The following is a 25551-nucleotide window of genomic DNA, read 5'->3' as shown; positions in this document are numbered from 1 at the left end:
ACATAGGTCCTAAATTCCTATAAGTAATAGATTCTCACCAACATGGATAGAGTTTTGGTACTTACTGACAAGAGTTATAATTTTTTTTTTATTTTGCATGAGATATTCAAGATGTCTAAAAATACGTATTAAAAAATCAGCAGCAAAATTCATAAAACAGATTTATTGATTTTTTTGTGGTAGGACATACCAGATCTGATTCTGTACATAAGCCAAATGTCTTGGTTCGTGTTACAAAAACTATAGCCCTCAAACAATGGATTTTCTGGCCAAGCCCTATTTACTAGGACTTTGTATACATGTCTACATGACCCACGTAAAAGAATTTTTTCAAAATCTAATTCAATTGAGTGTTATGATTTGCCTATCAATGATGTTCAGTTAGAAAATACAAACAACATAGAGCTATTTTCTGAATTTAACAATCTACATGAAAACATAAATGTAAAAACATCTAATCATGGATTTCTAAACATTGTACACATATAATCAAGCAGTCATGATGTTGTAACATAGAATAAAAATTGATTCATTCTTGTTGCAAAACTCCTTGCCAATATTTTTAAATGTATTATGGTTTGAACCCCTATCAGGGAATTACACAAGTCCTAATTTCCTATAAGTAACAAATTCTCACTAACTTGGATGAAATTTTGGTACCTACTGGCAAGGGTTATAATTTTTTCTTATTTTGCGTGGAATATTCAAGATGTCTAATAATAGGTATCCAAAAATCAGCCGAAAAATCCATAAAATAAATTTATTGATTTTTTTGTGGTAGGACATACCGGATCCAGTTCTGTACATAGGCCAGATGTCTTGGTTTGTGTTATAGAAACTATAACCCTCAAACAATGGACTTTTTGACCAGCCCTATTTACTAGGATTTTGTGTACATGTCTACACGACCACGTAAATGGATTTTGTCATAATCTAATTCGTTTGAGCGTTATGATTTTCCTATCAACATTGTTCAGTTAGAAAATACAAACATATAGCTATTTCTGAATTTAACAATCTACATAAAAACACATGTAAAAACATCTAATCATAGATTTCTAAGCACAATAAACACATAATCAAGCAATTATGATGTTGTAACATATAATAGAAATTGATTCATGCATTAACACATAACCAAAATTATATTTTTACCAAGATCTAAAGAACATCTTTGGAAAAACTCTTTTCATAATCCATCATGATAATTAATAAAACCAATTTTATTACAAAACTATTAAATCATTATCCACAACAATTTCAACATCATTATTAATCTAATCTTGCACACAAATCAATAACATGCTTATTTCAAACTGATTTACATCTAAGATACAAGACTACATGGTTTCCCGAAACTGATTTTTGGTAAAAACCCTAAACGAATATTGTTTAAAAAAAATGATAATTTTGAGACATATTAACATGAAGCATGTCATATACAAACATTTAAAACCTCTCTAATACAAGATCTATGACTGATCCATCATAGTTCACCATTGATCTTGATTTTGCATTCTCTACGTACTCGAAATCCAATTTTGAGCCAATATGATAGAGGTGCCTACCTCGAATGTCAGTTCAAATGGATTAGACGTCTCTTCCACTCTAAGAATCCTTTAATTGCAGCTCTAATGGCTGCTAAAAACCTCTTTCAATAATTTCAACATCATTATTAATCTAATTTTGCACACAAATCAATAACATACTTATTTCAAACTGATTTACATCTAAGATACAAGACTACATGGTTTCCCGAAACTGTTTTTTGGTAAAAACCCTAAACGAATATTGTTTTTAAAAAAATTGATAATTTTGAAACATATTAACATGAAGCATGTCATATACAAATATTTAAAACCTCTCTAATACAAGATCTATAACTGATCCATCATAGTTCACCATTGATCTTGATTTTGCATTCTCTACATACCTGAAATCCATTTTTGAGCCAAAATGATAGAGGTGCCTACCTCGAATGTGAGTTCAAATGGATTAGACGTCTCATACACTCTAAGAATCCTTCAATTGCAGCTCTAATGGTTGCTAAAAAACACTTTCAACAATTGGAGAAGAAAAGAGGAAAAAGAGAGATAGGGTGGGACACCCCCCCCCCTCCCCTTTTAATAAAGTTTGGGACTTACAAAGGCAAGTCCTTGGGCTTTCTTTAGGAGCCTAAAGGCTAGAGAAGGAGGGCTGATTGACCCCGCCCCCTCTCACCCTTCCTAACCTCTTTCTGCTTTCCCAAAACCTCAACCAAGTTATTTGAAACTTGTTTTTTTGTGTATTTTTTCCTTCTCCTTTCTTTCTTTTTTTTCTTTCTTTGATTTTTAGAAACTAATGTCCAACCAAGAGGAGTGGGCCCACCTAGGGGGAAGTCTCACCCTCTTAGGCTAACTTGCTTAATTAGATAATTAATGTATTTATTAATTTAAACAAAAATCCAATATTTTTAAATTGAATCTTAGATCCATATTAAGTCTTGAATTTGATACCAAATGCTGTAAGTTTTATGAAATAGATTTTTAAAAGATATTTTTGATAAAAACGTTTATGAAAGCCAAACACCAAATAATAAAAACTGACTCACACTATGATTAGATCCGGGTCGAACTCAGGGAACGAGACAAGAAACTTTGTATTCCACAGAATGACAAGTTTTATTGCCTTTAAAAATAAATAAATAAAAGTAACTAGCTATTATAATGAATTATCCTCTTGAAGAGGGCTCAAAAAGAATAATAAATAGCTTTATTATAAACTCAAATTAAAAATAAATAAATGACCCTAATCTAAAAGAAAGGAAAAAGGTCTTCAGTTGCTTGATCTTTATTCCCTTTGATCTTCACTGCTTCCCTTTGAATTCAAGCGCCACTAATATTTTATTCATATTTAAATATCTTATCTCTTCTTAGGACTCTCTGAGAGGCCTTTTAGGGACCTTTAGGATACAGTTGAGGGACCTTAGAGGGCTCTTCATGGGTACTTTTGGGGGCCTATCACACACACTCGCTTCCCTGCAAAACAAAAAGATAAAACAAAAACAAAACAATGATGAACTAGACAAAAGTCCAATGTTAGTTTGATCAAAAATCACAAAAGTAATATTCTAATTAACTAATCTCACCCTCTCTAGTGCCCCCTTCCAGGGGACTTGGGTCCAGTGCGTCGTTAAAGATGCTTCTATAGACTACAATTCGGAAGGCGAAGCCTACCGATTCTCAAGTTGCGCTCGTCGTTACTAGGGGAATCCTTGTAAGTTTCTTTTCCTTCGCTTATTGATATGCTTAAACTCAGCGAGTGGCCTCACCTGACCTAGGGTCGCTACGCTGAGACGAGAAATCACCTTTAGAGTTCCAGCAAACTTCTGACACTTCCTGCGAGCTGCGGCAATCCACCTCACACAGAGTGCACGACTATGGTAATCCACCGCTTGCCTCACTGCATCGTGTCGTAAGCTAATATTTCAGTCGACGACACACCCATAAAAAAGGCACTGAAGGCCAATCCTCCGCTCCTCCTTCCATCCATTCTGAACTCAGGGTGGGGGGAAGAGGAGCGACACATAGCGTGATGCCCAGGCAGATGTGCCCTCATCCAAATGGCCTCAGGCGCAACTTGCGTTCAAAGACTCGATGATTCACGAGATTCTGTAATTCACATCAAGTATCACATTTCTCTACATTCTTCATCGTGGTGGGAGCCAAGATATTAGTTGCCGAGAGTCATTTTATTGAAGGCAAAGGGTCATCCCCACTGCTCATCGCATCAGGGTGCCCATTCCTCTAGTTAAGTTCCTTGACGCATGCAACACCGTTTTGTGTTTGTTTCGGCTGCGCGCCTTCCGCTTCACCCGGTGCAGATGAAAAGAACCCACAACAAGGCAATGCACAAACTAATAACAAATTGTGAAACTATTTAATAGACTAACTAACGTAATAACAACAATGAAACAAGTTAACTAAATTGGAAATACGCTAACACAAACTATTCAACTAACTGATTATAAAACAAAGAAACCGTGAATAACATTAATTTAACTATGCATGGAATAAACTAAACAAATTAATGATTCTACTTTAAGAAAAATATGAACTGCTAGAAAAGAAAGCACAATCAATAAAAAAAATGTGAATGAGGTTATAACTGAATCAATTATAATAAAAGAAACTACAAGACCCTCAAAAAATATTCAAAGCATTAACTCTAAAGAAACAATTTTGGACTAAACTGCAACCTAATTGAATCAAAAATAAAAAGAACAATAAACTAACAACCTAATTTCAAATAGAAATAACTCAATGTAACCTAACGAGTTAACTACTAGAAGAAGAATATACTGCATCCAACTACTAAAAACATATCCAATGAAGTAACTAAAAATATAACTCAGAATTAATTAAGTATATCCTTAAAACAAAACTGAACTATCCTAGCTATATCGTACAACACGAGTTCAGCAATAATCACACTGGATTGATGGTGACTGTGATAAAAAAAAATCTTGATAAGCTCACTCGATCGACATCACCCTGCTCATCGGACATTGGGTTGACTGCTATAACCAGCAGGTAAAGGGGTCGGCCTTAGCCGACCAGATCACTCTGTGGTATGGTCACAATCAAACCTGCCAAACCGGAGGGAACAGGCTGGGCTTGAGTCCAACGTACTGTAGCTTGGAACTGTGTTAGTAGACTGAGCTACAATTATGATAATTTCTACAATACCCTACCTACAGTCGTGCAACACACAACAAACACAAATCTAGTTCAGAAACGAATCCCGATCAGATTTGTGTAGATTGACAAAACGGTGCTTCGAGATCATGTTGGAGTTCTTAATCCAGCACACTAAGATGAATCAGCATGTTCTAAATTAACTAAAATAGAATCAAACTTCAAGGAACCACTAAACTACATAACTACTTCAAGATATATTTAACCTAAATGCAGAAAAGCAAATAAAAAACAACCTATTCTATATGCTATGCGAATGCAAAAAGGATCATACGATGTATGCAATAAAAAACAATATTATAATGTATGCACTCAATGAACAAAATGAAGAATCTAGTCTATGCACATGAATGTAAAGAGAAGAGGGAGAAGAAGCAAACCTCATAGTTTGCCTTCGATAGAGGGGTTGAGAAGAAAAAACAATCTCTCTCTAGGCTGCACGTGCCTTCGTCGATGAGGATAAGAAGAACAAACGCCAGAAGGGATTAGAAGCAAAAAGAGAACAGGGGAGAAAGAGGAAGACTAGGAAAAACCGGTTGGGAATGAAAAGGAGGAGGAAGAGAAGAGGAGGAGGGAGAAGAGGGCGTGTTTTCTCAAGAGGGAGACACTCCTTTCTGCTGAAAGATAGGTTTTTATATTAAACACATTAAGTCACACAATTTTTTCAGAAGAGGTTAAATTAATTTTGAAAATTTTGAAAATTTTGAAAAGCCTACTTCTAGAAAAACGTGTTTTCATAAAAAAGCACTTCTAAACAAAATAAAATATTAGTTGAATACTTCTAAACTAATTAGACTAATAATTAAAAAGTCATAAACTAATCAAAACACTGAAAAATGCATGAAAGATTTAAATATATGATTTTGCTTTTATTTTGAATTTTAAAGCAGTTTATCAAAAGCACAAATAAGAATGAGTTTTTAATGCATTTTTTCGATGGATCATGCATAAAAATATATGTATAAAATGCAGAATTTATGCATAATCACCAAATCCAATAAATTTTCAAACGTAATTTGGATCCAAACTCACATACTAAATCTAAATTTAAGTGAAATTAATTCCAAATCCAATTAAAATTTGAATTCTATTTAAATTCCAATTTATAAGAATTTAGGTTTAGGGTTAAATTCAAATTTTATTTTAACTTTTGACAAAATTTCAATTCACCTAAAATTTCATTTCCAAGCATATTTAAATAAATAAAAGTCACCTAAAAGTTCATATCGGCCAAGCATATTTACATAAATTATAATTAACAAGCATATTTAAATAAATAAAAGTCATATTTAAAATAATAAATCATCTTTATTTATTTAAATAATTACCACTCTCCCACCCAAGCAAGAACACTCACACAGTAACCCCATGCCTGAGCCACGATCGGGGGGGGGGGGGGGGGGGGCTACAACGGGTGGTTGGGCCTCCTGTCGGCCATCACTGGCTGGTGGGTGGTGGCCTGCGGAACGCTTGGCTGCTGTGCCACCCTCGGGTTGCAAAGGAAAATCGGTGGTGGTTTGGCCACTACCACCGACTGTTCCTGAAGAGCTTTCTGGCAGCTAGAGTGTACCCTAACACACCATAGCGGGCGATGAGTTGATGACAAGGGAAATACCTCGAGAAAATGGCAAGAATGGCGGGTGGATGCCTCATGAAGGAACGAGTGTTAAGGCTTCCAATGCTCTCTTGACATCTTCTCCAACAGGGCGTGCCTGGGGTGTGGTTGCATCGCCAACGGTCTCATTGGAGAGGGTGGTGTATGTTCGCCCCCGATGATTCACTGAATCCCACGTCTGTGTTCGGGGCTTTGAATGAGCACCACGTATACAAGCACATGGGGCTCGTATTCCCGTGTATGTTGACATAACTTTGCATCGGACTCTGGTGTTGTTGCAAAGACTTAAGTACCCTTTCTTGCTATTCTTCTCATAAAGTGATGGTTTGAGAAAATGACAAAAATGTCCTTCATTCAAAAAAGAAAAAACAAATAGTTCAAAAAAGGACAAACATGTCCTCCATCCAGAAAGTCGAGGATGATGTTGACTCTTCAAAGTCTTCTTCTTTTTCTGTTCAAAAAAAGGACAACCATGTCTTCTTCTTCTTTCTCCGTAAAACACTGTAAAACCCTCTCTCTCTCTCTAGAGAAGAAATCAAGGAAAACAAAGAGTTCTTCCTGGAGAAGGCCATGAACATCAACCCTCTCACTCTCTCTCTCTTCTCTCTACTTCTGTGCACATCCAACAGACGATTCTACATTGCTCCATCATCATCTTCTTCTTCTTCCTTCTTCGTAAAACACTGTAAAACCCTCTTTCTCTCTAGAGAAGAAATCAAGGGAGGTAAAGGGTTCCTCCTGGAGAAGGCCATGAACACCAACCCTCTCACTCTCTCTCCCTTCTCTCTCTACTTATGTGCTTGATTTAGAGTTTTTGCCCTTACAGGAGGGGGGTCCGGGGGTTCATCTCAGCGTGGGTAGCATCATTCAACTAAATGAGTTGTAGATCCTGATTTAGAGTTTTTACCCTTATAGGAGAGGGGTTTGGGGGCTCCTCCCAACGTGGGTAGCATCATTCAACTTGAATAGTTGTGGAGTCTGATTCAAAGTTTTTACCCATTCATATTTTAAGGCATTAGATCTCATATTTGAACATTCACGTTGTGCAGTTTGCTTTCATCATGTTCAGTTGCTTTCTAGATTATACTTTAAATTCTTGTGCATTTTAGATCTATCGAATTGTATGTAATCAGAGCTCATTTTAATATGAAATTTTTACTGCAACTTCATTTTTATGTCTTCATGCTCTCCACCAAAAATCAGATCATTCTGAGTTTGTTTGACCCACTTTAAAAATCGACATTCAAAACCTGTTATTTTGCATTGTCAGGATTTTAGCAGAATCAGGACCAACTTGCGGAAGTGATTTCTCCCTAACCAGAGATGATCTTTCCGAACCGTAAAAAAGGGTTGTTTTATAAATTGAATCTAGTTTGTTCATACCAAATTTCAACGATTTCTATGGTGTTTTTTTACCAGTTTCGGGTCAAAAAGCATAACCCTGTCACACTGTGTCATTTTAATAGCTCAGATTTTGATCCATTTTGTTTGAATTTTATTTTCCTAATGGAAGATCATTTTTCAATTCTGTAAAATGGGTTCTCTTCGTTTATGTGTCTAGTTAATACCTGTAAATTTTCAGAATTTTTCATGGTCAATTACTATTTTATTTTGATTAAATACCAGAACCTTGTATCCAGATTTTATAAATGTTCTGATTTTGGCCCCCATATCATGACTGTTGTAGCACTTCTTCAACAAATCGTTATTTGATTGGCAATATTCTTCAGCAAATTATTGTTATGATTTTTTTGAGTCTCTAATGAGTCTCTACTATGATTTGTAGTATTTTTGGGTCTCCAACGAGCCTCACAATGATTTATAGTGTTGTTCGATCTTTTAACTATGATTTATAGTGCTTTGGGGTCTCCAACGAGCCCCACAACGATTTATAGTGTTTTTCGGTCTTTTAACTATGATTTATATTGTTTTCGGGTCTCTAACGAGACCCACAATGATTTATAGTGTTGTTGGACCTCGCTATAGCGATTTGTAGTGTTTCTCGCTAAACACTACAGCGATTTGTGATACAAATCGCTATCCGAATCAGGACCAACTTGTCAGGGTCATATCTCCCTAACCAGAGATCGGATTTCAAATCCGTAAAAAGTGGTGTCTTCGATATGAAGTTTAGTTTATTCCTGTAAATTTTCAGCAATTTCTATGGTCATTTAATACCCCATTTGGATCTAAAACTAGACCCCTATCAGTCTGCCTTATTTGAGTGACATAGGTTTTTATTTCATTTTGTAAGAGTCATATCTCCTCAACGGAAGATCATTTTTTAAATCCGTAAAAAGGGTTTTCTTCCTCTATGTGTCTAGTTTATATCTAGAAAGTTTTATAACTTTTTATGCTCATTTGATATTTCGACTCTGTTAAAAACTGAGACATGTTATAAAATGTTATAAAACTTAAAAAGTTTGAAACTTCCTCTATGTGTCTCGATTTTTAACAGGTTTGAAATATCAAATGAGCATAAAAAGTTATAAAACTTTCCAGATATAAACTAGACACATAAAGAAAGAAAACCCTTTTTACGGATTTGGAAAATAATCTTCCGTTGGGGAGATATGACTCTTACAAAATGAAATAAAAACCTATGTCACTCAAATAAGACAGACTGATAGGGGTCTGGTTTTAGATCCAAATGGGGTATCAAATGACAATAGAAATCGCTGAAAATTTACAGGAATAAACTAGACTTCATAACAAAGACACTACATTTTACGGATTTGAAATCCGATCTCTGGTTAGGGAGATATGGCCCTAACAAGTTGGTCCTGATTTGGATAGCGATTTGTATCACAAATCGCTGTAGTGTTTAGCGATTTGTAGTGTTTCTCGCTAAACACTACAGCGATTTGTGGTACAAATTGCTATCCAAATCATGACCAACTTGTCAGGGTCATATCTCCCTAACCAGAGATCGGATTTCAAATCCGTAAAAAGTGGTGTCTTCGTTATGAAGTCTAGTTTATTCCTCTAAATGTTCAGCGATTTCTATGGTCATTTGATACCCCATTTGGATCTAAAACCAGACTCCTATCAGTCTACCTTATTTGAGTGACATAGGTTTTTATTTCATTTTGTAAGAGTCATATCTCCCCAACGGAAGATCATTTTTCAAATCCGTAAAAAAGGTTTTCTTCCTCTATGTGTCTAGTTTATATCTGGAAAGTTTTATAACTTTTTATGCTCATTTGATATTTCAAACCTGTTAAAAACTGAGACATGTTATAAGATGTTATAAAACTTAAAAAGTTTGAAACTTCCTCTATGTGTCTCGATTTTTAACAGGTTTGAAATATCAAATGAGCATAAAAAGTTATAAAACTTTCCAGATATAAACTAGACACATAGAGGAAGAAAACCCTTTTTACGGATTTGGAAAATGATCTTCCGTTGGGGAGATATGACTCTTACAAAATAAAATAAAAACCTATGTCACTCAAATAAGGCAGACTGATAGGGGTCTGGTTTTAGATCCAAATTGGGTATCAAATAACCATATAAATCGCTGAAAATTTATAGGAATAAACTAGACTTCATAACAAAGATATCACTTTTTACGGATTTAAAATCCGATCTCTGGTTAGGGAGATATGGCCCTGACAAGTTGGTCCTGATTCAGATAGCGATTTGTATCACAAATCGCTGTAGTGTTTAGCGATTTGTAGTGTTTCTCGCTAAACACTACAGCGATTTGTGATACAAATCGCTATCCGAATCAGGACCAACTTGTCAGGGTCATATCTCCCTAACCAGAGATCGGATTTCAAATCCGTAAAAAGTGGTGTCTTCGTTATGAAGTCAAATTTATTCCTGTAAATTTTCAGCGATTTCTATAGTAATTTGATACCCCATTTGGATCTAAAACCAGACCCCTATAAGTCTGTCTTATTTGAGTGACATAGGTTTTTATTTCATTTTGTAAGAGTCATATCTCCCCAACGAAAGATCATTTTCCAAATCCGTAAAAAGGGTTTTCTTCCTTTATGTGTCTAGTTTATATCTGGAAAGTTTTATAACTTTTTATGCTCATTTGATATTTCAAACCTGTTAAAAATCGAGACACATAGAGGAAGTTTCAAACTTTTTAAGTTTTATAACATTTTATAACATGTCTCGGTTTTTAACAGGGTCGAAATATCAAATGAGCATAAAAAGTTATAAAACTTTCTAGATATAAACTAGACACATAGAGGAAGAAAACCCTTTTTACGGATTTAAAAAATGATCTTCCGTTGAGGAGATATGACTCTTACAAAATGAAATAAAAACCTATGTCACTCAAATAAGGCAGACTGATAGGGGTCTAGTTTTAGATCTAAATGGGGTATTAAATGACCATAGAAATCGCTGAAAATTTACAGGAATAAACTAGACTTCATATTGAAGACACCACTTTTTACGGATTTGAAATCCGATCTCTGGTTAGAGAGATATGACCCTGACAAGTTGGTCCTGATTCGGATAGCGATTTGTATCACAAATCGCTGTAGTGTTTAGCGAGAAACACTACAAATCGCTATAGCGAGGTCCAACAACACTATAAATCATTGTGGGTCTCGTTAGAGACCCGAAAACAATATAAATCATAGTTAAAAGACCGAAAAACACTATAAATCGTTGTGGGGCTCGTTGGAGACTCAAAGCACTATAAATCATAGTTAAAAGATCGAACAACACTATAAATCATTGTGAGGCTCGTTGGAGACCCAAAAATACTACAAATTATAGTAGAGACTCATTAGAGACTCAAAAAAATTATAACAATAATTTGCTGAAGAATATTGCCAATCAAATAACGATTTGTTGAAGAAGTGCTACAACAGTCATGATATGGGGGCCAAAATCAGAACATTTATAAAATCTGGATACAAGGTTCTGGTATTTAATCAAAATAAAATAGTAATTGACCATGAAAAATTCTGAAAATTTACAGGTATTAACTAGACACATAAACGAAGAGAACCCGTTTTACAGAATTGAAAAATGATCTTCCATTAGGAAAATAAAATTCAAACAAAATGGATCAAAATCTGAGCCGTTAAAATGACACAGTGTGACAGGGTTATGGTTTTTGACCCGAAACTGGTACAAAAACACCATAGAAATCGTTGAAATTTGGTATGAACAAACTAGATTCAATTTATAAAACAACCCTTTTTTACGGATCGGAAAGATCATCTCTGGTTAGGGAGAAATCACTTTCGCAAGTTGGTCCTGATTCTGCTAAAATCCTGACGGTGCAAAATAACAGGTTTTGAAACTCGATTTTTAAAGTAGGTCAAACAAACTCAGAATGATCTGATTTTTGGTGGAGAGCATGAAGACATATGCATGAAGTTGTAGTAAAAAATTCAAGTTAAAATGAGCTCTGGTTACATACAAATCGATAGATCTAAAATGCATAAGAATTCAATGTATAATCTAGAAAGCAACTGAACATGATGAAAGCAAACTGCACATGCGTGGATGTTCAAAAATGAGATCTAATGCCTTAAAATATGAATGAATAAAAACTTTGAATCAGACTCCACAACTCTTCAAGTTGAATGATGCTACCCACGCTGGGAGGAGCCCCCAAACCCCCCTCCTGTAAGGGCAAAAACTCTAAATCAGGTTCCACAACTCATCAAGTTGAACGATGCTACAGTTAGTGTGCAGGTCAGTCGGTGTTTGATGGAGAAATGTTGGATCGTTTGTTGGATGTGTACAGAAGTAGAGAGAGAAGGGAGAGAGAGTGAGATGAGGTTTTACCCCTCTCTTGTAAGGGTAAAAACTCTGAATCAGGATCTACAACTCATTTAGTTGAATGATGATACCCACGCTGGGAGGAGCCCCCAAACCCTCCTCCTGTAAGGGTAAAAACTCTGAATCAGGCTTCACAATAGTCAATGTATAGGTCAGTCGGTGCTTGATGGAGCAATGTATGATCTTCTAATGGATGTGCACAGAAGCAGAAATAGAAGGTAGAGAGAGAGTGAGAGGGTTGATGTTCATGGCCTCCTCCAGGGGAGATTTCTTTCTCGGATAATCCTGCAGTGCTGAGACTGGGTCTTAAATAATCATCTTCGGGGCACTTAAGTCTTTACAACCACTCATTTTCAAGAACCGTCATTTTTTTTTGCACCAATGGAGGAGAGGGTACTTAAGTCTTTGCAATTTTATCAAACTCCAATGCTAATTAATGCTGACAAACATGGGGATACAAGACGCACATGCTTACATACGTGGTGCTCTTTGGGACCCCCGATCATGAGATGTAGCTAACTGCCTTGTTTGGGGGGGGGGGGGGGGGGGGAGAACATATAACCTGCTTTGGTCTCATTGGGGTTAGGAACGCTTCTCTGGCTAGAACACACCTACGCCCATGCCCACGCCCACGCCCACGCCATGCTCGGGTTTCCATTGGGTAGATGGGTGTTCCCGAACAAGGTTGCCTCAACCCTAGATGGATCATCGTATGACCTCATCGTATTTAACGTGCCCCAATCAAGATATCCTCCTCCTTCCCTTGGTGTTGATATGTCTTGATTCGTGGGCTGAACTTGATTTCTTGATATTCTTTCAACTTCAGTTAGCTTTGTAAGGATTCAGGACTAGCTTTCTTGCATGCACGTGAGGAGATCTTTTATCCCATCAAGAACCTCAATTGTTTTTATTTGATCACCCTTAAGGTGCTCCTAACGTGCTTGATAGTTTTTCATTGATCCCCCAAATCTGTTGAGATTGTGGCTTCAACTTGTTCTGATAAACTAATCTAGGGAACCCTCCCTTTTCCTTAACCAGGGTATTTCTTTGAACTTCACAATACCGAAGATCGAAGAAAACAACTAAAGCTCTCATACCAGATTGATGGTGTCTCCAGTCCGTTCTGCATCACTCCCCATCAAAACTTTTTCATGGTGTGGAATCAATGATCCTTAATCAGATGAAACACCCGCAAAAGAGAATCCATATCCCCGTATTTTATGTGAAACTCAACCAACAAGAACTACTTGTAGTCAACGAATCTCTCTAGGTGTTGTTAGTTTTGGCTCTTAATATGCTCAAAGATCATCATTAATATTGACGTTGGCAATGGTATCGTTTTCAGCAGAAACAAAGAAAAAAAGCCAACTGAACATGTTGAGCCCCATTGAACACGCTAAATCCCCATAAGCTCCTCTTTCCCGTCATGAAGATGAAAGGCAAGAGAGAAGCAAGTGGGAGAAGAAGAGACGAGAAACGTCTACTTTTGCCTTGTTGCAAATGCTATTGACCCGTCGGAAAACCTTGCCGGAAGAACCTCCACGGAGAAACATGTTTCTCTTGCTAGCAAAAAAAAAAAAAGAGGAGAGAGAGAGAGTTTATTATTTTTTTTTAACTTTAAAACCATAACCGCGTCACAAATGTGCTGCCACGTGTCAGGATCGTAGTGTTAGGGGTGACCAGTTGACATTTTCAGATAACAGATACGGTCATTTCTTAAATAACCTGATCCGGCTCCCATATTTACCGTTAGGGATGGCAGTGGGGCCGGGCGGGGCGGGGGACAAGGTTTCCACCCCCGGCCCGCCTCAAAATTTTATCCTCCACCCCCGTGGGGGGGATGGTTTTTATCCTCCACCCCCGCCTCCATCCCCGTTTCATACCCTTCATCCCCGGTCCAAACGGGGATGAGGCAGGCGGGGATATTGCGGGGAAAAGTGGTCGGGGCGAGGATTAGGCGGGGATCGTGGTGGGGTGGGGAAAAGTGCACATCCACCCCCGCCCCGCCTCCGCGGCGGGGATGGATTTTATCCTCCACCCCCCGCCTCCATCCCCGTTTCATACCCTTCATCCCCGGTCCAAACGGGGCGAGGCGGGGCGGGGCCCCGCTTTCCCCGGTCCACTGCCATCCCTATTTACCGTGCTAGATTTGGTCTGAACAAATAGCAAACAATGGGATTGTGCCTGGCGAGAGTGTAATGCGAAGAAAACCCGGCATACCAGCCAAGCTGCTGCGTCCACGCTGCTCTATCCTTCTTCTTCGGTGCCGCTTTCATGGCGCTGCCAATCCCCAACTTCGACCTCCTGACTTGAGTCGTGGAGGTGATGCCCATCATCTTCTTGATTGTGCTTCTTCTTCGGCTTCGAATCTGGAGCTTCGGCTGCAACAGTGCAAAACCATCGACCAACTGAAACCAGTCCTCTGTCGTATCATCGTGACTGGGCTCCTCCACCACACCCCCTTCGTCTGCAGGATCGTCTCCCACCTCGCCCTCTCTCAACCACGCCCCGACGCTTTCCTGACGTACGCGCGTCTGATCGTCGACCGCGTCCCCCCCAACTCGTTCCTCTACAACACCCTCGTCCGTGCCTACTCCAAGAGCCGCTCTCCCGATGAGGCCATTGGGATCTTCGCCCGGATGCTTCGGGTGCCCGTTTCCCCCGATAATTTCACCTACCCTTTTGTCGTCAAGGCCGCCACCGTCCGGCCGTCGACGGCAGAAGGCAGGCAGGTGCAGGCACACGTCTTCAAGAATGGGTTCAGCTCCGACGTCTTCGTGCTCAACACGCTGATCAGTATGTATGCCGATCATAGGGACGTGGAATCTGCACGCCGATTGTTCGAGGAAAACCCCCTGACGGTTGATACCGTCTCGTGGAATGCCCTCATCGATGGGTATGCGAAATTCGGTTCGGTGGAAGTCGCACGCCAACTGTTCGACAGAATGCCTGATCGAAACGATGTTTCTTGGAGCACCATGATATCGGGGTATGCAAGGCACGGTGAACTGGGGATTGCTTGCGCGTTGTTTGATCGAATGCCTTACCGGAATTCAGTGACGTGGAATTCCATGATATCTGGGTTCGCGAGGATCGGGCTTTTGCCGATCGCGCGCAAAATGTTTGATGATATGCCTTGTAAGAATACCATCTCTTGGAATGCAATGGTCACGGCTTACTCTCAAAGCGGAGATCTGGAGTCTGCACGCCATCTGTTTGATAGGATGCCGGACAAGGATGTTGTGTCGTGGAGCTCCATGATCTCTGGGTACACGCAGTGCAGCAGGTTCAGAGACGCTCTTGACCTGTTTAACAGGATGCTGCTTGGGAAGGATGTGAAGCCCAATGAGGTTACCATGGCGAGCGTGCTGTCTGCTTGTGCTCATCTGCCTGCACTGGATCAAGGCAAATGGATTCATGCATATATTGACAGAAGCCAGCTTAAGCTTAGTGACAACCTGGGGGCAGCACTTGTGGATATGTATGCAAAATGTGGGCATATGGAGGCTGCCAAGCAGGTGTTCAGCAGCTTGGAACACAGAAATGTATCGGCCTGGAATGCACTGATCGTTGGCTTTGCGATGCATGGCATTGCAGATAAATCGCTGGAAGTTTTTTCCCAAATGCAGGGCTCCAACACAGAGCCCAATGCTGTCACTTTTTTGGGGGTCTTGACAGCATGCAGCCATGGAGGTTTGGTGGATGAGGGTCGCCTCCACTTCGATAACATGTTGAAGGATTACAATATCTTGCCCGGGATTAAACACTATGGTTGTATGGTTGATATGTTTGGCCGGGCAGGTCAATTGAAAGAAGCAGAAGAATTTGTGAAAAGCATGCCCATGGAGCCTGATGTAACGATATTGGGTGCGCTTCTAGGTGCTTGCAGGATTCATGGCGATGCAGATGTTGCAGAGAGAATTAGGGACGGCCTTCTGGAATTGGATTCCAAGGCCAGGCAAGCCGGTTGCCATGTCCTACTGTCCAATATTTATGCTGCTGCTGGTAAATGGAATGAAGCATCAGAAGTTAGAAACCTGCTCAAGAAGAAGGGCTTAAGGAAACAACCTGGCTCTAGTTTGGTGGAACTAAATGGTGTTGTCCATGAATCGTTCACACCCTCAAATTAGAGAAATCTATTGGTGGCTAGATGAGGTGATCAAGAGGCTTAGATTTGTAGGATCTGCACCAGATACTTCCGGTGTCCTAGTCGATGTCTTTGAAGAGGACAAAGAGACCTGGCTCGCCCGGCACAGCCAGAAGTTGGCCGAAGCATTTGCGGTGATCAATAGCGTGCCCAACTCCTATGTAAGGATTGTGAAAAATCTGCGGATATGTGGTGACTGTCATTTATTCGTCTCCAAGCACTGCGCAAGGGAGATACTTGTAAGCGACCGAAATAGTTTCCACCATTTCAGAAACGGTTCTTGTTCTTGCAGGGATTACTGGTGACTGTAGTTTAAAGGTTGAGAAACATTTCAGTAACACTTGTGGGGTTCTTGTGTTTCCAACAATAGTCTGAGGACGATGCTCTTTCCAAAGATCCTAACAAGGCAAAAAATGCATGTTTACCACATCTGTGTTTTCCGACCAAGATGTGCACAAGCGTATCAGCTTCTGGAGTACGGGCAGGCAGCCTACCAGGTTCTGTTATGAATCAAAGTCAAGAAGTACTGAAAAACGAGAAAAGGAAAAGAGAAGAAAAAAAGAATAGGAATCATCTTAATTAGCCTCCGACTGAGGAAACTATGCCTATAGCTAAATCCAGAATTCTCCAAAACAACTGCAGGAGTTTTTTTTAATATTTGTAAGGAGAAACCACCCCCAAGATTAGAGACCTAGCTGTGCTGGCTCTGCCTGCTGTACTTATGATCATTGTCCTGGCAGCTTAAATTTTCCATTGCCCTCAAAAAGCCACCCCGCTTCAGCTTGCTCAAGGGATGACACATGGGATTTGAACATAGACCGCCTGCCTAGCAGCCTAGGTCCCATCCCACTAAGCCAAAACCTTTTGGGGGCACAACTTCAAGAGTTCATCTAGCATTGAACTTGTTGACAACACAATAGCAACGACGAGTTGTAGCTCTGCCAGCGATCTGCCACAATGCAAAAGCAAGACCACCGACTTCATGACAAAGACAAAAGCGCCTCTAAAAAATGGCAAAAGAACGGCTCTGATTACATCAGGTAGACGTCTTGTGTAAATGCAACAAAATGGATAGAGCTTCAGGGTCTCACCATGAGAACACAAAGAGGGGAAAGAAATTAAAGGGGAGAAAAAAAGGAAGTGATTATACGTTTGTTTCTCATTTTTCTAAATGTTGGGAGAATCCATTTTTATGATTTGGGCATTGCCCTTCTGGATCAATCAATCGGGCAACATGATCATGTATGTCGGATAAACCAACTGAAATTTCATTCTAGACCATTGTTTGCAATCAAGTGAAAAGAATAACGGCTGAAGCAATGCCAAGTTTATCTTCAGTGGCATATTTCCATTCCTCTGTTGCATTCAGTGTTCCCAAATTTTTGGTACTCGATCAGGTTTCCACCAATATCAGAAGGATTTTTCTCGAAATAAAGATATAGCATATGCACTGGTGGATCTTGAAAATCAATCCATGAATATGCATTCAGATCAAATTCAGATTCAGATCATGAGCTTGTTTTTAATCTTGTTTTACTACATAATTGGATTCAGACTCAACCTTACTTCATTGGATTTGACTCAGAGTAGTAATCGATTTTACTGCATACAGTGGTAAATTCAAATTCAGATCTGACATGATCCGCCCATATCCGATTCATTCCCACCTTACTGCTGAATTTTAATGCAAGGAAAAAAACCAATGAGAGAGAGAGTTTAAATAGGGTTGGAAGAGATTTAAAAAAAAAAATGGGTGGGGTGTTTGATGGCTTGTCCAAGATTGGATGAAACAATAGAACATAACAGAAAACAACCCTAATCAATGAAAATCAAAAGAAAACAACCCTAATCAAATTAATAAGAAACACTAATTAAAGAAAATTGATTCAAAGTCCTAATTAAAGAAAAAAAAAACAAATCAAAGCATACAAAAACCTTAATCAAGTTAAATATCAAAACCCATAATTAATGCAATTTGATTAAAAACCCTAATCAATAAAAAATATTTTTTTTAAATCTCAGCGTTTATCTTAAATATATGAAAACTAAAGCAGATAAACGTAAAATTTACCATCCCTTAAGCGCCTATATGTAAACTAACCTTTTTTTTAAACGAAGGTAAAATTCAATAGATAAGTCATAGATGAAATAAAACAGTTGGTGAGTACAAGGTCGATGAGAAATCAACCAACAGGGAAGAGAAGGTTAGGCACATGTTTAAGAACAGGTGCAAACTACCCCAAATTTTAAAACACCACTCAAAGTCCAAGGGCCCAGTCTTGGATAGCACGGTGATCTAATTTATGACAGTCACCCCAACTGCATGAACAATAAGAGAAGAAAAGAACATGACACATTTCAATAGAAAATGACTCGCATCAATTAACTAGACAGCCTGGTAGAGACCAGGACCCATTACTCTGTCATCTGATAACACACAAAAAAAGTAGACAACTGCTCATGCACCAATTGAATTAAACGTGGTCCAATTAGCATTTTTCCCTTCTCCCCACACACACTGACAGCACAAGCTCATGGATCAAAACGAAAAAAGTGAACTATTCATTCTCCAAAGCTCAAAAACAAAACTGAAGGAATATTTTGCTATTAATTGCTCCAATTTGCATCTCCCCTTCTATACAAAAAAGAGATGCCGCACATATATGACACATCTGATATCACAAACTCATTTACAATAAGGCTGTGTTTAGGAGCAGACAGTGGGAGGTAGCTGGGGCGGGAAGTACAAAACCCACAAATTCTGTGTATTTGGTACTTTCCACCAGCTTGTTTGGGAGCACCATTAAAATTTTAGCAAAACTTACCAAATACATTTTTTAAGTTGTTTGGGATATGTCATTATGGGGCAGAAATATGCCCTGCAATTTCTTTTATCGCATAACAATCGTGCCCTCAATTCAGCTTATGTAAAAAAAAAAAGTGCAACATGACTCTTTATTGAGAACCAGGTATACCACTGCATCAGCAGATATGGCAATGCATCACAAATTTTTCATGAACAAAAAACAGAAATTGGTATGTTCCTGCTCAATTTGAATCCTGAATAGCTGGCCACAGTTTCAAATTTCAACTGAGAAAATGATTTGCAGCAAAGATCTGTATTAAAATATTTGAGGATTAAGCAAGCCAACAACAGGCATCAGTATGCCAATGATTCATTATATATTTTCTTCCTCTACAATATCTCGTAAATCTGGCCCCAAAACACCAACGGGGGCTCAGCTTGTTTGGTAGGAGATGTTAGTGCACGTCACCATGTACAGTATATTATAATTGGCCCCAAAACAGAAAAATGGTATGTTGCGTAACTGGTGGGGGTCTACCTAACCCCAGCTTGCCTATAAAAAAAAAATTGGCCCCAAAACAGAAAAATAGAAAAACCATGTACAGTATATTATATATATGTAGGGAAAAATTTATTGTGCTGATGCCTCCTTTCACCGCCCGCGCATCCTTGCTCCCCATGACCAGTTTTCCTCGGAGTTGTTCTCCACACTGCTCTTCAATTCTGCAACTTGGGATTGCCAACGACTCCTTTATCCGTCTCTATCTTCCAAAACATGATTCAAAGAACCAAGGAAAATCTCAATAACACCCAAACACGATTATGTTCAGGAAAACAAACAACCAACCCGAAATCAAACAAGAAAAGAAAAACCCCAGCTCTGTTCATGAGAAACCCCAAAGCAACAGGAAGAACAACATTTTCATTACCATAAAAGAGGGGACAATAACGAGCACACAATGAACTAGAACGAGAATTGATGAACAAAATACCCCAAGAAACAATAATCTCAAGATAGAACAAAACCCAGATAGAAACCAAATTCTTCCATGGGAGGAGACAAGGTTCAGGTGAATATCTGATTTGGAGAAGTGTAGAGAAGGGGAAAAGGGCAGAGCAAAAAAGACAGAGAGGCATTCCACTTGGAGTTATTAGGTAATTAATTAGATAGGTAAGATGGCCATTGGAGACCGCCGGAGCACCATCGGAGGTGTCATCGGGATAGAAATTAGAAATTACCACCTCCTTGCGACGGTGGTCGAAACGTGGAAATGGCGTCCGTAAATGCATCCTGAACACCCTCAAATACGGGTTTTCCATGCTCCCAAACATATGTGGACGGCAGTGGATTCCACGCTTCTACTCCGGAGCCCTCCGACGGTCGGCTCCCAAACAGAGCCTAAGACTTGGACATATCAAAGGATAAAACTATACTGACCATTATTCTCTAAAGGCCAAAGTGCAAACCCAGAAACTTGAGAAAATTTGTTACCTTTGATTGTTTCCCTCCACTCCTCGGCGCTACAAAGCAAGCAGCCATGCCCCAGCAGCAAGCTCTCTCTGCGGGAATCAGAGAGAAGGGAAGCGGAAGGAAGGACGATCCTCCTCAGAGAAGGCCTCGCAATCACCATCCAACTCAGGAGCCCCGAACTCACACCGCACCCGCTCAGGTTCACCTCCCTCAACCCCCTGCACATCCTCACCACCTCCTTCACCCCCCTCTCCGAGACCTTCAAGCACCCTTCCAGGTCCAGCCTCGCCAATCTCCTGCAACTCCTCCCCAGACCCTCCAACCCCTCGTCCGAGAAGCCCGACCCACCCGCGTGCAGGATCTCCAACTCCCCCAATCGCCCCACGCCACTAATCCCCAAGCAATCGTTCACGCTCAATTCTTCAATCTCGCTGCAGATGTCGCCGATTTCCCCCAAAATCTCGCTCCCCAGATTCTTGTTCAACCCCAATCTCAATCTCCGAACCCTTCCCCTCTTGAAATTGAAATCGGAAAACCCTAACCCCGACCCCAAACCGGTCCCTTCCATCCCAATCTCTTCCAGATTGGAAGCGTTCGTCAGAATAGTGCGGAAGCTCTCGTTCGTGAGGCGGCGGCAATGACTCTGATTGATGAATCTGAGATTGGCGAGATGAAAGCCCAATTCTTGCACCGATTCGTCCGTCAGGGCATCGGCCCCTTCCAGATCCAGATGCTCCAGGAGCCCGCATCGCCGGACCACGATCGAAACCCCCGGGAACGAGAGTTCCGGGCATCGAGCGAGGACCAATCCCCGGAGAGACCGGTTCAGATCGCCAACTCCGAAGAGCAGCTCTTCCGAAACGACCATCCCGGAGAGGTCGATGCTCTGCAATTCCCTCCCGTGAACCAGGAAGCGCCTCGCCGACGAGACTCTGCTCCCGTTCACTGCCAGAGAGACGAGGCGCAGGCAGCGCGAGGCGCAGGCAGCGCGAGGCGACGGCCGCGACGCCGGCCGAGCTCACGAACCCGCAGTCGAGTACCGCGATCCGGGAAAGGGATTTGCAATTGGAGGCGATCGCGAAAAGTGAGCGGTCGGAGATGCAATAGTTCCCGGAGAGATCCAAATAACGGAGACATCCGAGCTTCTGGGACATGAACTCGACGCCGGAGTCGCTCACCGCCCCCGGGGAAGGACAGAAGTTTTCCGTCCAAGAATCGACGATCGCTTCCTCCGTCGGGTAGCTGGCATCGAGCTCCTCAAAATCGGGGAACGAGCGGGCGATGGTGAGAAGATCTCCATCCTGAAAAGCCCCAACTCTGGAGCAGATGAGGGTTTTCAGCGAACCGACGCTCCGGCCGAGCTCTTGGAGGCGGCCGCGGTCCCTGGCCGGAGAGGTCGAGGACCCGGATCCTGATGCCGGAGCCGGCGACTGCCTGGAGGAGGCAATCGAGGTCGAGGCTGAAGTCGCCGGAGACGTCGAGGAGGACGAGGTTGGGGAAGCGGGCGAGGAGGAGGGCGGAGGGAGAGGGAGAGGGAGCGGCGGAGACGGTTGGTGATGGCGAGGGAGGCGGGCTCGAGGTGACGGTGGGAGAGGCGACCCAGTATCAGTTCCCAGCACTCCTCCGTCAGTTCCGGGCAGCCCCCCTCCTCCGCCATCTCTGCTTTCTATCACTTTCCGGCGGCCGTTTTTGGGGGATCGGCGTCGGGGGTGAGTGGAAACCGACGTTTGGGAGTGAAGTTCGTTCGCAGACGCAGGGAATCCGAGGGGCATGCGATCTGCGTTTTGGAATGGAAGGTTCCGGAATTTTCAGTTTTTTTTTTTTTTTTTTGAAAATGTTTCCTATTGGGTTTCACGTCGTGGGGTGAGCTGCCCTTGTTATAAAGAAAGCATAGTTCCACAAACTCTCGTTATCGGATTTTTTTTTTTCAAAAGAAAAATTCAGATTTTTTTTTAGAAAATGCGGTATATTTAAATTTTAAACATTTTTAAGAAAATACGTAAAAATCGTTAATATTCGTTATTAACACGATAAAACATGATATTTCAAAATAAGTAAGGCATATTTGCTTTCAGACTATATTGGTTTTTGAAAATTTCACGATAATTATCAGAGAATGGCTGATTTTTTTGTAGCGATGGCTTGGGATAGAGATGATTGAATTTGGCATATGAGGCACAAGCCTGAGTATCGAATAGTGATGGCAGTGGGCCGGAGACGATGCGGGAGACAAGGTCTTCGCCCCCGTCCCCTCTCAAAATTTTATCCTTCATCCCCGCCTTCATTCCCACATGGGTTTTGATTTTAACTTTCATCTCCGAACATCATTTTAATTATTTTATTAACGGGAATCGGGGCAAGAGGAAGCGTAAGTACATCTCTGCTTCCATCCCACCTTCATACACATTTCATGTCCTTCATCCCCAGTCCAAACAGGGTTCCCAGCACTGCCATCCTTAGTCTAGAATGGTTCAGGCCAACAGTGCCCTCAACCTCAAGCCCATTATCCAGTGGATGACGGGCACCCAAGTATCATGGCTGGAGCTTTTGCTGTCAGCCATCCATTAGAGGTCTCCAAAACTTTGTAAAGCCTATATGAGGCATAAGAAATTCAAGCATGATGGCATCGCCGTGAATAATGAATGGCATTCAAGGGACCTTTGGCTTTGACAGTGAACTCGTCCGCATCGTTGGGTGCCGTTCATTGCATCTGGGGAACCTATGATGGGCGGTGTCCCTGGCTTAATCTTCTCTCAGACACGGACAAGGTTGAAATCTACCCATATCCAACTCAATCAAATGCAAACAGGTGGTGAAGTGTAGCCAAACATGCACTTTGTGCAACGTGATTGCACCTTATCCAAATTCCTCAAAGGAAACAGGTGAAAAAAAGTTGGGACCCATCTAAAGATGCCATTCATCACGTGGATGAACAACATGATTATTAAATTCAACACTTGTTAAAAGATCCTTGTGTGGATCCTCAGATTTTTTAAAACAAAGAGATGGGTTTTCACGGAAAAAGATTTAGACAATAGCTATTTAAATTTTAAGCATTGTTGAGTTTGTTCTTCCAGGTTGCATTCCTTTTCTCCTCCATTAAACAGGGATCAACCGAACCAAAAGCTCCAGATCTTCATTTTGGAGAGACGGCTTGTGAGTGTTTGTACATCGTATGCGGATCCCATAAAAAAAATGAGCTCAATGGCTAAAACTACTAAAACAAAAAAAAATACTAAAACAAAGAAATATAAGAACGTTAGGGGCTTACTGACAACAATTCGTTGTCCACGTCGGGTTTACTGACGGCAATTCAAGGGATGTTGACGACAATTCATATGGAATGATGTGTCAGTTGGATGCTGACAATGCATACGTTTGTCATCAACAATTTGCTAATGACAATTGATTTGTCATTAACATTTTGTTGACGACACATCCTTATGTCATTAGGAAGAGCCTGAATAAGGTGAGAGATACTTACCTGGGTTGTTCTTTCGTCTTGTAGAGATGAGCAAGAGGATCTACAGATCGTGTTGAGGCATCTAGAGCATGCAAAACGGACAGTTGAAAATATAGATACATGATGGTGTTTGGGACGTTCATCACAAGGATGAACGATATCAGAGGGAACCCTGAGAGATTATTCTATAAAAAAAAGTAACATTTCCTACGAAACTGGTGTCCACTGTGTGCCTATATATTTAATGGAAAAATGCATGTTTCACTATTAAAGCGGGGCATTTTCTGTGAAACAAATGGCCCTAAGGTTAAGTTTAGAAGTGGGGAGGAATGGGAAAATCCTGTATGAAATGTAAAAAATAGAACCTTGTCATGGTATTCTTAAACAAGAAACATAAGAAAAAAAAATCTTATTTTGTACGATTTCCCCAGCCATATATATCAAAATCCTCTCTACCTCAAGAGGTTGACAAAACAGTCGTGAATTGTTTATAGCATTACTTCTCATGCTTTTGGTTTGATATGAATATTCGAATTTTCTAAGGAAAATCTCACTACTTCCAAACAGCTCAGGATGACTAAAGTGGCTTTTATGATGAGGAACCAAAAGCATTGACCATGTTGGATGAAAGAATTGAACCCGTTTTGAATACTGCAGCTCATGAAGTATGTCATGAAACAATGTCTCGTCTTAGCAGATAAATTATGAAATCAACTGCTTTGATGGAGAAAAAAAAACTCTACAGGAAATAGAAGCTTTTGCGGGCGCCATTTTTATTCGCCAGTGAAAACCTGTTCATTGGCGCAGCATTGTACCAGTGATAAATTTTCACTGGCACAGGTCAGCGCCAGTGAAAGGTCTTGTGCACCACTAAAACGCTTTTCACTGGCATGAAAAAGCGCCAGTAAAAGTTACTTCACTGACGCAACAGTAATTTTCGCCAGTAAAAAATACTTCACTGGCGCAACAGTAATTTCCGCCAGTGCAACATTCAATTTTTTTGCCAGGTGTCACAAATATATCCTCTAAATACAGCTCTACTTAAATGAGATAATCTTGGATACAGTATATATCTATACGTCAGTTTTTGAATAGTGAAAAAAAGAGTACCTCCCTCAAAAACTCCTTGAAACGCTCTTCATGAAACTCTTGCTCCATCAGAATTTTAACAGCAACGACCTGACAATAAGATACTGTATAAGCCTGAAATTTTGGCACTCAGTAAAGAAAAGAAGCATAATAGCTAAGTTTGTGAAGTTCAGGAAAAACGCAGGTAAATGTTCAGACAAATTAAGAACACATGAATCGATGCTTCAATCTTTTCTTAAATAACCTATTTGCACACATTCAATGGCCGGAATAGCACCTGTCCATAACATCCATATAATAACATAAAGTCCAGATGACACACATTGATTACAAGCACAAACTAGAATAGGCAAAATAATTGTTACCACTGATTTTCTGGTTTCAATTTATGACTGATTATGAGGCTTGGGAATATCAACAAACATGAGCATGGGTCAGATATCTGACAGACCAAATCTGTTTAG

At 40.4% G+C, this 25551-nt stretch overlaps 1 protein-coding gene, 1 non-coding gene and 1 pseudogene across 3 annotated transcripts; 1 reads left to right on the top strand and 2 right to left on the bottom strand.

Annotated features, from left to right (window-relative positions):
• Nucleotides 1-3571: 3571 nt before the first annotated feature.
• Nucleotides 3572-3727, bottom strand: LOC149835224 (5.8S ribosomal RNA). Its single transcript, XR_016432862.1, has one exon. It is a non-coding gene; the product is annotated as a 5.8S ribosomal RNA (ribosomal RNA).
• Nucleotides 3728-14309: 10582 nt separating this feature from the next.
• Nucleotides 14310-16563, top strand: LOC149835223 (uncharacterized). Its single transcript, XM_090009540.1, has 2 exons — nucleotides 14310-16206; nucleotides 16292-16563. The coding sequence occupies exons 1-2, from the start codon at nucleotides 14310-14312 to the stop codon at nucleotides 16561-16563; spliced, it is 2169 nt and encodes a 722-aa protein (XP_089865666.1).
• A 3404-nt stretch (nucleotides 16564-19967) lies between these two features.
• On the bottom strand, nucleotides 19968-25018 carry LOC149835222 (uncharacterized; annotated as a pseudogene). Its single transcript, XR_016432828.1, has one exon. The product of XR_016432828.1 is annotated as an uncharacterized LOC149835222 (transcript).
• Between the last annotated feature and the right edge of the window lie 533 nt (nucleotides 25019-25551).

The sequence above is a fragment of the Nuphar pumila genome, chromosome 6, assembly GCF_984573655.1.
Source record: "Nuphar pumila chromosome 6, dmNupPumi1.hap1.1, whole genome shotgun sequence".
Classification (NCBI taxonomy): Eukaryota; Viridiplantae; Streptophyta; class Magnoliopsida; order Nymphaeales; family Nymphaeaceae; genus Nuphar; species Nuphar pumila.
Note: the sequence above shows the minus strand (reverse complement) of the source record. Positions and strands in the feature narration are given on the sequence as shown.